General features: G+C 35.1%; 1 protein-coding gene across 1 annotated transcript; it reads right to left on the reverse strand.

Moving 5' to 3' along the window:
• Positions 1-3090: 3090 nt before the first annotated feature.
• Positions 3091-15821, reverse strand: LOC128990312 (uncharacterized). Its single transcript, XM_054412642.1, has 3 exons — positions 15600-15821; positions 8647-8808; positions 3091-8052 (listed from the first exon to the last, which is right to left on the reverse strand). The coding sequence occupies exons 1-3, from the start codon at positions 15661-15663 to the stop codon at positions 7838-7840; spliced, it is 441 nt and encodes a 146-aa protein (XP_054268617.1). The 5' UTR covers positions 15664-15821; the 3' UTR covers positions 3091-7837.
• Positions 15822-16131: the final 310 nt, after the last annotated feature.

The following is a 16131-nucleotide window of genomic DNA, read 5'->3' on the forward strand; positions in this document are numbered from 1 at the left end:
TAGCTTAAGTTAGTTGATTTAGAATTTTACCATACAATACATATGTTTTATCATCAATAAAACACATTTACAGTTAAATAGAAGAATATAAGTTGAAATAATGTATTTATCATCAACTTGATTCAACTCAAAGATGATTTATAATATTTATTTCAATGATAAAATATTTGTTTACCAAATATGAGTTTTGAGCTTTGTAAATTAATTAAGCTTGCATAACATTAAAATTGTAATTTTGACAAAACCTTGTATCAGTATTCCGTCCTTTGTATATATGTTAGTGATAAGTATAAATGCATTTTGGTATTATTTATTTCTTTATATTATCTTTGAAGGATAAACTTATGCAAAATGAAATTATGGTTTGTAAATTTGTAATAAAGTTGTCTTTTCTTTTGTGCTAATAATATTCATCTACATTAAATGTACTATAGTTCCACTAAATAGAATTGATACTTTAATGTGCAAGTCCATACTTGATTTTATAAAAAACTATAAGGCAAGAGTGCCTACTCCGCTAAAATATAATCTATTTAATTTCTTTTGATAAGGTTAGTGGCTGAGTAAAATTCAAATCATTTACAATATCATAAAAGAAAATTTAAATCTTGTAATTAATTATCTTACTGTTTTTATAGCATCCAATCAAACCAATCAATGAAATAATTCTTATGAGTTTAACATGTAAGCTTTAAAAGAATGAAGCACAGATTCTTGTGTCTATATTGAAACAGGAAGAAGATAGAAACCTTCTTGACATCAGTTTCCCAATTTTACTAGATGAGTTGAAAGATTTGGCAATGCACACGGGGTCAGACGGGACAAACTAAATGCTAAATGATACATAGATCATAAGAAATTTCATGGTTAAAAGTTTTATGAAAGATTATAAGAGATTTAAAAATGTATATTTGTCTCGTCATAAAACTACTGACAATAATTTTAAGCTAGGCATGCTTTTTTTTATAAATATATAAATTTATTTGTACAAAAAAGGCAACACAATAGAACGCAATTAAAATAATAGTCTTAAGGTGGTTGAAGAAGCGGAGAAACCTGTTGTGAAATTTACAACAAACTGAAAACCAATGTATGTACCTATTTAATTGGTACTGTTCTGAAAAATATATAAGGATTAAAAGTACAAGTACGTCTTCAGATTTGCTTATTGTTAAAACTGGAACTATCCTAACATTTGAAGGATTAGGCAAGCTGGAAGGGCATGAATCAATGTACTTATAAACAAATCCATTTCAATTTAAACACTTCATTTACCTTAGATTCTGAAATCCAAAACCTTTACCTACAATTGTTTTTTGGGAGCATTACTCGACTATAAAAGCAGCTGAATACTGTACCTGTGCCAACCTGACACATGCTGTAACCTAGGAGATAAGGTTCACATTTCTAAGATTACAGGTTTACAATTAATTCCTGCAGTAGATCGTTAAGTCTGATCAAAGGACAAGTGTTGTCTCTCTGTCCAGCAGACGGATTCAGATCAAATAACATCTTAGTCCCAGTGGAACAATCTATTGACATTTCACAAAACTACATGGCTTAAGGCCTTTCCCAACTCCACGAGGTGTGCATGACTGGATAAAAGCCATGCAAGCCTTAGCAATGCGCCAATTCACACAGCCGCGGATGCTATAGCGGCCACATTTATTGTTATTACCGTCAATATATTGAAAGATATCAGCCTCGACTGTCCCGTGGTGTGAATCTGGATTTTCGTGCGGTTATCTTGGTTTGATGATTCCAGCAGCAGCAGTAGTGATATCAGGTGGTATTATTGTATTGTTTGACATGAAGAGACAAGTGGGTAAATCAAATCAACAGAAAAATGGTGAATTTCATCATTTAAGCGTGATCTCGAAGCTAACAAAACAAATCTGTAGTGTCACCACTACAACAAGCAGAGCACTCGTACAGGTGTGAAATCACAGAGACGACTCGAGACAGTCAGAGTTAGTTATATACGCGCACACCAAAATTCGCCGGAGGAACGCACCACGAGTAGTCAGCAGTCTAGTGGAAGAAGCCCTGGGGTCGGCGTCTCTGTATCGATGAGTATGATTAAAGATCCTATCGATTATGAGTAGATAAAGTTATAGGGGTTGGGGAAGGGTGTAGACTAGGGCAATGAGAATTTAATTAATTATTTAAAATCATTAGGTTGCCAAGTTGGTCGTGGTCCAATTCACAATGTTTCATATTCAAATTCTAGATACTTGTAGATATAATTATGTAATACTATTTGTCCAAATATATAGTTAAATCTCTGTTCGCTATTTATTAAGTAAAATGTAATTAAACATAAAAGCTAGCTGTGATAGGCAGCTAAGGTATTATTGTGCACTTTGACAATGTTATTACGTTTGCTTAAATAAGGTTCGAGTAGCAACTTGAAATGTGTGTGATTTAGCAGTGGACGGGCAGCCAGATTGGGCCCACGTATCCTAATAAACATCCGTCCCACCGCATTTCGCCACAAATCCTTCACTTATTTTAGAATGAGTTTTAGAACGATTCTGCTCATGCCAGGAGTACTTTAATGTAAGCTTTGTTTTTTTTTCATTAGCCTTTTTCAGTCTTGGTATTTTGTCTAGTCACATTTACCTTTTGTGCAAGTTGGCAAGTAGCCTATAGCTTGGTTTTGGTCAGTGGCATACCAAGGGGGGGGGGGGCGTCCACCCCAGGCCCCATACCAACATAGACCCACAAATCAGGGCCTTATTCCCCTAACGGTGGACACGGCAGTTGCCGAGAGCCTCAGCCTGGGAAGGACCTGTGTTTAGATTATTGTATACTAAAATAATTTGTAAATAACCTACACGGTCAAGTTAAAGAGTAGTCAATCAGTGATTCTGTTTAAACTAAATTAATGAAATATTAGCAATGTTGCGGTGGGTGAATCTGAGGGAGACGTAGCTTTGATGACAGCTTATAGCAGTGTTTTGGCCTTTTGCAAAACTGACTGGAAAATTTACTGTACTCAAAGCTAAACAATGCTTTTCAATCCCAAACAAATATTTTTTTAATTCAAATTTATCAATTATTAAGTGCTAGAACTCCAAGACAAACAAATTGTGCAGTGAAAATGTTTTACTTTATTTTAAAATTACAAACACAAATTTGACATTCTGTACACATATTTTACAATATAATCACAACTATCAATATACAACATAACTTATCAAATGCAGTCTAAAAATGTTATATAATTTTATCAAAAGGCACAGAATTAACTTGCAAAAAGGCAAAGTCTTACAATAAATGTTACTAATAAACGACTAAAAATTACACATACTAATATAATAACATGACAGATTAAACACTACCATTGACTATACACTATTCTGTGTATAGTCAATGACACTACTCTTTAAAAATAAGTAAAAAAGAACATACATTTATTCACATGGACAGTTAACACAAACTTTATTGTTTATACAACGACATTTGGAATGAAAATAACTAACGGAATGCTGTCTTAATTTTTCAACAATTTTAAGCATGGCTTTCCACCATTTAAATGGATAATGTTGAAGAGTAGTACTCATGTTAAGTTTTCTATTACATTTTAAGTAAGTAGTGAGTATCTCAATGCTATAATAGTAGTGTACCACTACGATCCTTATAAATTTAGTTATAAATTGACAAAAACTTAACTTTAACTTTTTTGAAAAGTCACTTCACAGAGAAATCTAGTTCCTTACAAATTCAATTACAGTAAATTTGAACACTTTGCTGATCTATTGTAACTATTCAAGATGGATTAAAAATATTAATGCAATACCTATTTCAAGGTAGGCTTATCTAATATAATGTAAGATATTTTGATTAACTATTTATATAACTCTCATAAAATAAAACAGTCAATATAAATACTGACTTGTGTGTGATGTGGACGGATTATTTGCATATATGGCCCCAAATATTGATTTCACTGTCTCTACTATAGGCTACAACTATTTCAGTATTCAAAATTGTGCATAGTTGACACAACCTTGTTACTAGCCTACCTGATACACTTATTACCTTGCTGGTGATGAAGTTTTAACAATCAAATTTACACTACAGCTGGATCACATAACACTAATAAATAAGAATGAACAATTGATTAATTATAGTTTTGTGGAAAAACTTGTGCATAAATACAGAGCCTAGTATACTTCATTTTGTAAGTATTTCTAAAGCTTAAATTCTGTATCTATATAATTAATTACAAAGATGAAAAGGTATAAATTTGCTAGATTGTCATCAATGTGTTTTACAATAATGTGGATTGGATTTCTTAAAACTCCAGAATAAAAGCTAGTTCTATCACAAATGGGAAAAAATGTACATTCTGTTGAAAAATCTCACTCTAAATTGAAATTCTTAGTTCAGAACAATTTAGGTAATAAAGGCACTGTGAGAAATATTTGTAGCTCTAAACACAAATCTGTGTATAAATAGTAGAACTGTTTTAGAAAAAAATTATGACATTCCATGAGATAAGAGTCTTAGGTACCAACCATTATACTTCTGGTAACATTTACAGCATTGTTAAATAGGTATTCCTTAGCTTGCATATGCTTCTCTAGTTTACCAATCGTGTTTAAAGGTTGATTTAAACAAATCTCAGGTATTATAAGTTACAGTTATTTTCAATTCTCGTTCACCCAAAACAAATTCAAAACAACTGCTTGGCTCATTAATGACGTTCAACCTTCTGTCCCTCATTATTCATTGTTTATAAGAAAGTATTCATTGCTTCTTTGAACAGTTTAGGTTTGTACAGTAGTTTGTTTGGATTTATCAGTACTTTAGAAGTGTTATTAATGACTTAGATGGATGTTAATATTGTTAATTACAAGCGAATTTCAGAGAGTGAGTTTTTCTTTCAATGCAAAAATGTAGAAGCATATGTAAGGTAAATTCAACCTTTAACATTAACAGGAAATAATGTTTAACACGTTAAGCATGCAGTGTGGGAATTCTCACCAGTTCGCGGTACCGGCACTATTGAGACAGGGCAGGAAGTGTCATACTCCTCAAATGCCAACAACCTTGCTTCAGTCTGAGCTCAGCCTCGCCTGGGGAATGTTGTGTCCGATTGCCGATTATTGTGCCAACTTTATACTTTAATCAGTATGATTCGTTTCCAGATCCGACTATTTTATCAGTGAAGGAGACCGTTCAAAATTTAATGTAGTATGTGGTTTTGGCTTGGATTTAGAGAAGTGGAATAGGATAATAAACAAATCCTAAAAAAAATTGAATTGCTGAAATTGAATTACTGTAGTTAAGCATCGTGGAAGGAACCTAACCTCAAAAATGTACTTAACGCCTCTTTTGCAATATTTGTTTATGGTGTATCTGGGTTTTTTGCCCCTGTTTTTTCCCTCCATTTGGCAATACTGAGAGCCTGCTAGCAGTTTTGTTTAGTACTGCTATCTATTGCCTTCTTGTAAAACTACGTCCACAACAACTGACAGTACATGCTATAATATACCTCTCATTTGGATGAAACTAATAAATTTAAACGTTTTTGTGGACTCAACCACACAGCACATTTACAGTTTCCACGGCCCGGCCATCCCGCGACTGCACTTAACGTGTTAAAGTGGAAAACAGTTAATCAGTATAAATTATATTGTTTAAAGTCTAATTACTTAACACGATCAAAACTTGTTGCCATAAACATGATTTTATATAATTAATCCTAACAATAAATTGGCTATAAACTACATTTTACAGCAATAAGCACAACATATAACATGGCTTCAGTTAACTATGGAATAAAAGTAACTGTACAAAACCACAGAAAACATACTACTATAACCAAGAATGCCAACCGCACTCAGCAAAGCAACGCTGGTGGCGCTGCCTACGAATTGACAGGCAAAGCTCTCTCAAAACACTTAATGCTTTTTACCATGCGGTTGGCATTCTGGGTTATAGTAGTCTGTTTTCTGTGACAAAACTCAGACATTATTTTTGGCTGATAAGGCAAACTGTTTGTACTTGTGCATTCATAAAAGCTTAGTAAAATAAAGTTAAATAACATTTATAATATCTTTAAGTATCTCACAGATTAAATACAGATTGGGCGGAATATTTAATAATATAGCAGCTAATTGATTGCTGCTTATTATCGACATAAGCATATTAATACAATGATTTGCTATATTGGACTGACTAAACATCCAAAGCTAAGTTGATCTGAAATCCACTAAATATCTATCAATAAATACTAACACCTATGATATTAAACATGAACACACTTTGTTCTTTGCAAAATAATTAATAATAGCAAAAATATCAAGGGATAGCTGCTTTTTCAAGAGAGATTCATGAATAAAATATACTTCAAATTAACCACATATACTTACTAATTTTTGATGAGTTAGGTAGTTACTATCATTAAATTTTGGATACAGGTAGATGGAGACATCAGATCTATGTAGACCACCTGTAGCTAGTTTATTATCAAGAACATCTAGTTGAATCAGTCACTCACAAGTTGGGCTGCAGTCTAAGTTCTGAGTTAGATTTTCTTTATCCCCCTTAGTTGTTACTGTGATAGTAGATGTAATTTACACAAGCATAAGATGCATTCGTTTACCATCAGTTACCCTTGCAGTTCGGCTTGATTTAATTATTGGTATTGCGTATATGATGGAAATAAGTAATTTACATCCAGAGCACTCTGCCGGTGACTCAACTACGTTCATTTTTATTCTAAAATTGGTCAAAACTTTGACCTGAAAGATGAAAGCAAATGTAAAACCAATAAGTACTTTAAATACTTTTTTATGAAATGGCGACCATACATAGTAGGTATTTTAAGCCAAGTATGAATGGAGATGAGTGTATGATGAGTGGCGCGATCCTGTAGTCTTGTTAGTGACTAAGGCCGACATTCCTTAGACACAGCTGTTAATTAATAGCCCATACAGCTAATGACAACTAAGGGACAATCAATCAACCACATTTTAAGTGTCCTGATTTTAAACTAGCCGCCGTATATACAAAAAAATTGGAATCAAAATTGAAATAAAAATCTATTGAAATCAGATATAACCTTATTACTAGGGATGGGCCGATCCCAGTTCTCGATACCTCCTATACCAGCAGTATCAAAGAATCGCTGGTACTCGAACTTTGCTTTATTGTACTTGATACCAATTCTAAAAAAGAAGGTTAATTATGATGCAAAACTCAACTGGCATTGACGGTTGTAAAGAGTGGTACATCATAGTTAATTTGGAATACTCTGAAGTCAGCTAATATAAATAATTCCATGTTCATTAGCTCACATTCGTAATCGTTTTATAAATAACTCTACAGCGGCTGTTTGAAATTAACTAAATTAATATTGCTCTTATGGCGGGCAAATCCAAGATGGCCGTTAGCTTCCATGGACTCCCTTGGAGAACAATTCAAAACTTTTCTAATCTTACAGTATACTAGATATTTAAATAATAATGAATTTGGTGTTTGAAAAATATGTTTAAACGATAACTCTTCACCAGCTGTTGGAAATTATCCAAGATGGCCGCTAGCCTACAAGGACTCTTAAAGTTTAAATATCAATAACATGCTCCTTTATTTGTAGGGATATAGAGAAGTACATATGTTTTTTTAAATGTATTTATAAAGGTATCAGTATTAGGTGCGAAATTGAGAATCAAAACCAATGTTCTAGAATCGGATTTGGAATCAACCAATTCTGGAATCAGCCCATCACTACTTATTACTTTTGAGACTTAAGAAACCTAACTTGTTCAACCTCGTAAGCCAACAATCAGACTTATATTAGATTGTAACTTTCTATTGCTTAGGCCTACCTAAATAATGTAACGAGTACAAAAACAAATGCTGCGAGAGAAGAGAGAGCTGTCAATGAACCTGTGTTGCAGCCGTCTTTAGTATTACAGGTGCAGTACTCCATCCAGATGTTGTAGGTGCCTGTGCGCATCAAACAGAAGCGCTCGTCCCCCTGTATCCCAGGCTCTCCAAGATAAGCGCAACTTCTGAAGTATCGCCACTCTCCATTCACTGAAATATAGGTCAACTAATTGACATAGTTCATAAGTTGTCATATTTGAAAACTTAAATCAAGGTATCAACTATTTATGAAATTTCAAAATTTATCAAATCCGGCTCAATGCTGTAATCTCTAGTGCCAGATAGATGAAACTGCCTGCTAGTGGATGACTAAGAGAGAAGTTTGGAAATAAATAAAAATAGAGTACATATTTAGCGATCGCGGAGTGAGGTTTGGTTAGATTATCATTACATAACCTTTCTCAATCATAATGGTTACAAAAATTACTCGGATGCAAAACGACACAACTGATTGGACGGTTTAGATACACAGTGGCATGACAATTTCAATAGGCCTATACTTAAAAATCAATATCTCAGACTTCAAGACTACTGGACTAGCATACAGCCTGGTTAATAGAAATTTAACTGATCCCCCCCTAACCGTACCTACTTTATAGAATTATCTGGTCCAACTCTCCTTGTCTATTGAAACTTCCACTTGTGCTTAAGGTAATTTCCCAGTACTCCCATAACCCCACAACCCCCATCAGATGGAGTTAGAATCATGTTGTTTCACCCTGTATAAACATTGAGCCAACATACCTTTTTGTCGAATTTTCCTGCACATAGTAGGGCGAACTCCTGGAATATGCTCAAGATCTTTCTCTTGTTTACAATCTATGATGGGTACTGAAGAGTTATCAAATGGATCCCCACACTTAGGATCGGAGTCTGATCGACAAACCCAGCATTTAATACCAAATCCTGAAAGAAAGCAAAATATTTTGAGCTCATAGGGCCTGGTAAACAATCTCAGTGAGAAATCAATTATTATGTCGTTGAATGTGTTTGTGTTATTGTAAATAGCCTAATATTTGTCCTAGATAAAGCTAAACCTAATCCTTACTTAATTTAAACAGATTGTTATAGATATTGGGGTCCTTTATCCCCGATTCCGCCTTTATTTAGCCGTCAAATAATTTAAGCGGTACCGGTAATGAAATTTTAAAAATATTAGCTACAAAAAATATAATTGGTAAAAACACAAATATCTAAACCCTATATATATTGTAGGCTAAAGCCTATTGGTAATCCAAAGGCTATCCATATTGAAAAGAGTACCAAAAAGTTCAGTTCCAGAGAAAAACTTGAATGCTTGCTTTTTTAAGTAAATTAATAATAACGATAACATAAATTAAATTACATTAAAAAGTAAATAATGCAAACATGAAAGTGACTCTCGGTCTCAGTGATAATTGCTTTAATTACAGTGTTATAGTTAAGTAAAGTAAATTAACCCTGTGCGATAGGAATTCCCTCACAATGTTTGTTGCAAAGAGCAGGCTACCATTTGTCTGTCATATTTTTAAAGATGATCCAAGCAATTTACAATAATGGTAAATATTGTACGGTATATGTTACACTCAAACTTCTAATTTGCAAAATGTCCAAATACCCACTACGCGATCTGGACAGTGTGAAATACCCACGTCGTGGAGTAAGCATTTTATTCGGACATTGGCCGAAGCGAAATGCCCAGACGTTGTGGGTAAACTGATTTACTCAAATGCCGAGGTTAAAACATTATTCGGTGATTGAGCAAACGAGACCGTCCATGGAGGACCCAGACCCCCCACCACCACGCCCGGGACAGCAGAATTGGTATCAGAACGGAACACGGAACATTCAAACTGCACTCGTCAAATTGTTGTTGTTATAACTGTCGTCTTCTGTCAAAACGTCAACATCCTTGTTTACATTATGATCAGCTGGATAATTCAATTACTGATAATATATATTTTTGCAATTCAATGTAAAGATTTACTGATTTGGTGGAAATTGAAAATTTACTATTTAAAATTGGGAAAAAAAATCGAGAAAGCCTAAGCTACACAATTTGATACATTTCACCAAATAAGAAAAATGAATTGACACAATGCTGTTGTATTTCTTGAGCAATTCTTGAAAGAACGGATTTTCAAACTATGGAAACATAGAAAAGTCATAGAACGCCACCAGTTAAAAGACATGGGCAGTTCTTTTTAAGGTTATTAGCCTAAAATAAAGAATGCCCACAAGATGATTCCTACAAACGGTGAACGAGAATGTTAGCCGAAGGGCTACCATTTTTAGCAGGAAACCTCTACTGTATTAACTTTGTGATGATGGGTCCGCGGAATTGGCTAACTCTGGAACTCGCTAACCCCATGTTAAACGCCCTATCTTCAAATTTGGTCGATGAGAGGAACTCGCTAACTTGTTCGGTTTCGGAATTGGCTAACTCCGGAACCCGCTAACCCGCTCTAGAGCCGGGTTAGCGAATTCCGTCCTCGTACGGAAGTCGCTAACTCCCAATCAGAAGCCTCCTGGGCCGTCCAATGGGAGCCAAGCACGAATATTTTTGGCCAGTGTTGCCTAAAGTGTAGTACCTATATCGTATCGGTACCATAATGTCGTATCCTACGATTAATTAGCAGTAAGAGCAACGTAGTCGATAAAATAAATATATTTAGAAGTATGTTTAACATTATTCTTATGATTATTAGGGTGGAAAATGCATTATAGTCTTACCATAGACTAACCAACACAAGTAAACTTTACATCCCATTGTAAACTTTGAAGCTCGTTTTTCGTGTCTAGTTCATGTCCGGTGACACTGATCGCTAGTGTCGACAAAATTGTGTTTTTTTGTTATTTTATAGTCAACTTCATGATTTGTTCTTTGCTGTTTGGTTATATAACTAGGGGACGTGCTATTAGTTATGATTAGAACGTTTTATTTGGTTAAACGAGATTTTAAATTACTGAAAACAAGAAACGATTGTAAACAAAACACGACCTCTAAAGACAGTGCACCGGACAGAACTAACAATAAAATTGTCTTCAGCTGATCCATAAGGATGAGAAATGTACTAATATAAGGGAGTATGTTTTATACGTGGGTTTCTTACTTAAATAGTAGCTTATTGGTATGCAAATACACCCGCCGCAGCAAACCTGCAGACTTAGCGAATTTCCATTTGCCTGATTGGATTTAAACTAAAATGTCTCCTTAAAAATATCACATTTATTCCCTATTTAAACAGAATTAGTTTAATGAGTACTTAGGTTTGCTGCAACAGGGAGGGTAAAATTTTTTTTTATGTAAAATGTTAAAAGTTACTGTGGTTTAGTAAGAAATTAATGTATTCTCCAAATTTGATCAAAATATGTTCATAAACAAGCAAATTAAAACAGTTGACTTATGCTCCATAAGAATAACATGGGAATTTTAAAATTACAATTTTTTTGAATTTTCTCCGTAACAATTAGGCGCATAATAACGCTTCAATATACTAAATTATTTGTTTTTTTAAGCTCTACAAAATGGTTTAAAAAGAAATTGTGAAATTTTGTGTTTTTAGGGTCAAAAATGGGGAAAACCTTTTTTTACCCCATGAAACCCCCCATAAACCCCCGTTCCCATAGTCGGATCATGCTGGTTCGCGAACTCGTTCAAGTTTATCCCGCCTTACACCTTCAAACCAAATTTTATCAAAATCGTACAAAAATTACTCAAGTTATCGTGCGGATGGACACATATATATATATATATATATATATATATATATATATATCTCTATATATAGATATATAAAAATTTGAACGAATGGTGTTTTTGGCCTCTGGGGACATCAAAATGAAAAAGTAAATCGGTCCCGGGCTTAGGTCTTACCATGAGACCTACGGTAATAGCTACTTCCCTATAGGGAAATTCGCTAAAAGATAAAAAAAATGTTTTAAAAATGCACATTTAATTTGGATCTATTACATGTTATGAAATATCTATTTTCGTAGTCCGCCATTTGTTTCTTTTATTCGAATAAATACCATTTTGTGAACTTCTGCAAATAAAATTATTGACTTCGTATTTTATATACTGGGCTTGTAACCTTGAATCATAAATCATAATAAAAATTACACGCTAAACGTCATTACAGAATTACATTGTAGTGGTGATGTATTTTTAAATAGAGCTATTGAATTTAAATAAAATTTATCAATACATTATAAAGTGGTAGGCCTAATGTATTCATGGATTGCATAAAAAATTAGTCTATGCATAAATACAACTTGTAAATACCTTTTATCGTAGGCTATTAGTGTAGAACCCGGGTCATCCTCTTATATTTGTTGAATTAGGCTAATATTAATTTTACGTCTTTTAGTAGGCCTATTTTTTAAAAGTCTGGAGTTTTTCTCCAGGCTGGTTCTAAATGGACCCAGGCGTTCTTGTTTGTTACAATTCTTATGAATGGTGGCCATAGCTAAAATTACTTGATCTTATCCAAAAACAAAGCTATTGTCTATTGAGTAGCTCAGTACCGGGGAACGGTGAACCGAGCAATGGCTTGGTATAGTTTATATCGATTGTGAAAGCAATATAAAGGAAACCCAACACTCAAATCAGGAAAATCCGTCAATTCGTTTATTAAGAATCGTGAATTAAAATAACCCTGTCACGTTTTATTATATGAATATTATATCTTCTCCTATTTTTTACTAGTGGTGCTTTGGTGTACAATCTAAAAACGGGTTTAAAACATGTAACATTATTGCTTAAAAATTCAACAAATTTTAGAATTAGGCAACTATTTACTAGTAGGCCTACAATGCTTTGGTTCAAACTATTACTTAGTCTATGTCATCATTTTTATTTGTACACGTAAGTTGGACGGTTCAACGACGAACATTTAATTTTAAATCTATGAATTAGTTATGAAAGTTACGATGGTTGATGACTGTATTAATTAATGGTTTTGGTTTATTACGACATTACGATTAAATCTGTTTTCCGTGTTTGAGAACTTGCGTGTATTTTAGCTTAATTTCGTAGAGGTTTAATGATTTAGTACCAATTAAACTGAATTTTCAATATTTTTCATATTTTATTATTTTCTTTTATACTGATTGAATTTATATTTAAGATCGAAATCATAAGCATTTAACTGGCCATTGTACAGTTAAATAAAATAAAAAACACTGTTTCATGATTTTTTAATTGTCTTTGAATTACTTTGGTCTAGTTATCTGTTAAAAGTGGAATTGATAACAAAAAACAATAACATTTACTGTATCTTCATTGACACTGACATTTTGAAATACGGCAGTGTACGATTATTTTGTCGTACAAGGTTGGCAACGCTCCGTGCAGTGGGCGCGGCCGGGTTAGCGACTTCCGCCGCGAGACAAAATTGAGTTAGCGGGTTCCGGAGTTAGCCAATTCCTGACTGAGACGGTTAGCCGGTTCCGACAAACGACCGAGTTAGCGAGTTCCTGAGTTAGCCAATTCCAACGTCTCGTGATGATTGCAGCGGAATATCCTCTTAGGCTTAAGTAAAATTACACATTAGTATTATTATTAATAATACTTAAATATTAATTACACATAAAAATTAGGTACATTATGTTGATATTGTCATGTCCGTTAAAGTGTCCTCTATCTGTTGGCATCATCGGTAATATTGCTCGCGGACGTATTTTTCTGCAATACGGCCAGCAATAGATTTTATCGGGCGCGCGCACTACTTATTACTGGTATTCCCCCCCATAACAAAACCCCCAGGTACATTATGTTGATACTGTCGTGTCCGTTAAAGTGTCCTCTATCTGTTGGCATCATCGGTAATATTGCTCGCGGACGTATTTTTCCGCAATACGGCCAGCAATAGATTTTATCGGGCGCGCGCACAACTTATTGCTGGTTTTACCCCCCATAACAAATCCCCCAGGTACATGATATTGATACTGTCGTGTCCGTTAAAGTGTCCTCTGTCTGTTGGCATCATCGCTCTGTCTGTGGTAATATTGCTCGCGGATGTATTTTTCCGCAATACGGCCAGCAATAGATTTTATCGGGCGCGCGCACTACTTATTGCTGGTTTTACCCCCCTAACTTAACCCCCAGGTACATGATGTTGATAGTGCCGTGTCCGTTTAAGTGTCCTTTATCTGTTGGCATCATCGGTAATATTGCTCGCGGACGTATTTTTCCGCAATACGGCCAGCAATAGATTTTATCGGGCGCGCGCACAACTTATTGCTGGTTTTACCCCCCATAACAAATCCCCCAGGTACATGATATTGATACTGTCGTGTCCGTTAAAGTGTCCTCTGTCTGTTGGCATCATCGCTCTGTCTGTGGTAATATTGCTCGCGGATGTATTTTTCCGCAATACGGCCAGCAATAGATTTTATCGGGCGCGCGCACTACTTATTGCTGGTTTTACCCCCCTAACTTAACCCCCAGGTACATGATGTTGATAGTGCCGTGTCCGTTAAAGTGTCCTCTATCTGTTGGCATCATCGGTAATATGGCTCGCGGACGTATTTTTCCACAAAACGGCCAGCAATAGATATTAGCGGGCGCTAGGCCTACTTATTGCCAAGTTATTGCCAGGTTCACACAAGCTATTTTCAGTTAGCCTAATTATTGGCTATTGGTCTAGATTCGAATTGAGTTCAGGGGTACAGTTTCTTAACTGGGCTATGCTAATCTCCAATCTAAAGGTGAGTGAGCGTAGCGAACGAGCTCCAACCCAAAGGTGAGTGAGCGTAGCGAACAAACTTCAACCAGGACGTGATTGAGCCATGCGAACGAGATAATCTTGAAAATTAAGAAGTTAAACGGGGCAAAGCCCGCGGGTTACAGCTAGTCCTAGTCCTACTAATATTATAAATGAGAAAGTTTGGATGTATGGATGGATGTATGGATGTATGTTTGTGACAAGTGAACGCGAAAAATACTGGTCGGATTGGGCTGAAATTTGGCATGATGATAGCTCACATTCCCGATTAACATATAGGCTAGGCATTTTCTTATTTCAAAAATCCTTATCGGGTTCCGCCCCAGTGGCTCTGGAGTTTCCCGTGTTAACCTTATGAGAAATGGAATTATTGAATCTTAACAGCTGTTTCAATTAAACAAGTTGGTTCTGTTCTATGATGTTCAATAGCATTAAAGTTACAAGGATTACCAACAGGGTGCAGTACTTTTATTTCTTTTACATTTATGACAACAGGTAATTTGCAACCAAAAGGTGAGTGAGCGTAGCGAACGAACTTCAACCTGGAGGCGAGTTAGCGTAGCGAACGAGCTAACCTGAAGGCAAGTGAGCGCAGCGAACGAGCTCCAACCTAAAGGTGAGTGAGCGTAGCGAACAAACTTCAACCAGGACGTGATTGAGCCATGCGAACGAGATAATCTTGAAAATTAAGAAGTTAAACGGGACAAAGCCCGCGGGTTACAGCTAGTAATAGATATATTTAAAAATATCGATTATTAATCAATATTTTCAATTCAATAGTTTCAATCGATACTAGCATAGCCCAGTTAAGAAACTGTACCCAGGTTCAGACCTCCCACTCTTTTAAATGTGCAGATTTTCTTAGGTTAAACACACAGAGAAGTAAGGTAGAGATAAAACTCGATCATGGGAAAACTACGTCTAGCCAAAACGTCCTATGTTTTGAGTAGGCCTAGGATAGGAACACATTATTTTATTTAGTAAACTCACCTTCGTGAAAAAAGTAAACCGCAGACACAACTGTTATAAGAGATAAAGTCCTGAAGAGAGCCATAACTGTTAGTTAATTTTCGGTCAGGCTAGGCTACGGATGAAACACAAATAATAGGTTTGGTAAACAATAACAGCACTTATATCGGTCGTTTCGTTTACTCGTTTGACAGTTGACATTAATGATTAAATTTAGTAAGTAACTGACATCCGCCACCGCCAGGCTTGGTCACTCACGTTCCCATGCCACGCCTACCTCAAACACCTTTAAATTGAAAAATTACTCTATGCACCCCACAGCCGCCTATGCACCACATAAAAATAAGTGACATTATGAAAAATACTACCATTCATACATTTCGTACAGACAATCTATGTGATGTGGAAAGCGAAAAGGGACCTCTTGTCAGCAATGCAAAATTTTCAGTACGGCCAATATAAGTAATTAAGGTCGACAATATCGAAATTCGGGTTTTTTTCTATGGTTATACCATACCTCATTTAACGACGGTATCGGTTAAAATATCGAACT

This window comes from Macrosteles quadrilineatus, unplaced genomic scaffold, assembly GCF_028750875.1.
Source record: "Macrosteles quadrilineatus isolate MER2022 unplaced genomic scaffold, UCM_ALF_1.0 Scaffold_3__2_contigs__length_128488019, whole genome shotgun sequence".
Lineage (NCBI taxonomy): Eukaryota > Metazoa > Arthropoda > Insecta > Hemiptera > Cicadellidae > Macrosteles > Macrosteles quadrilineatus.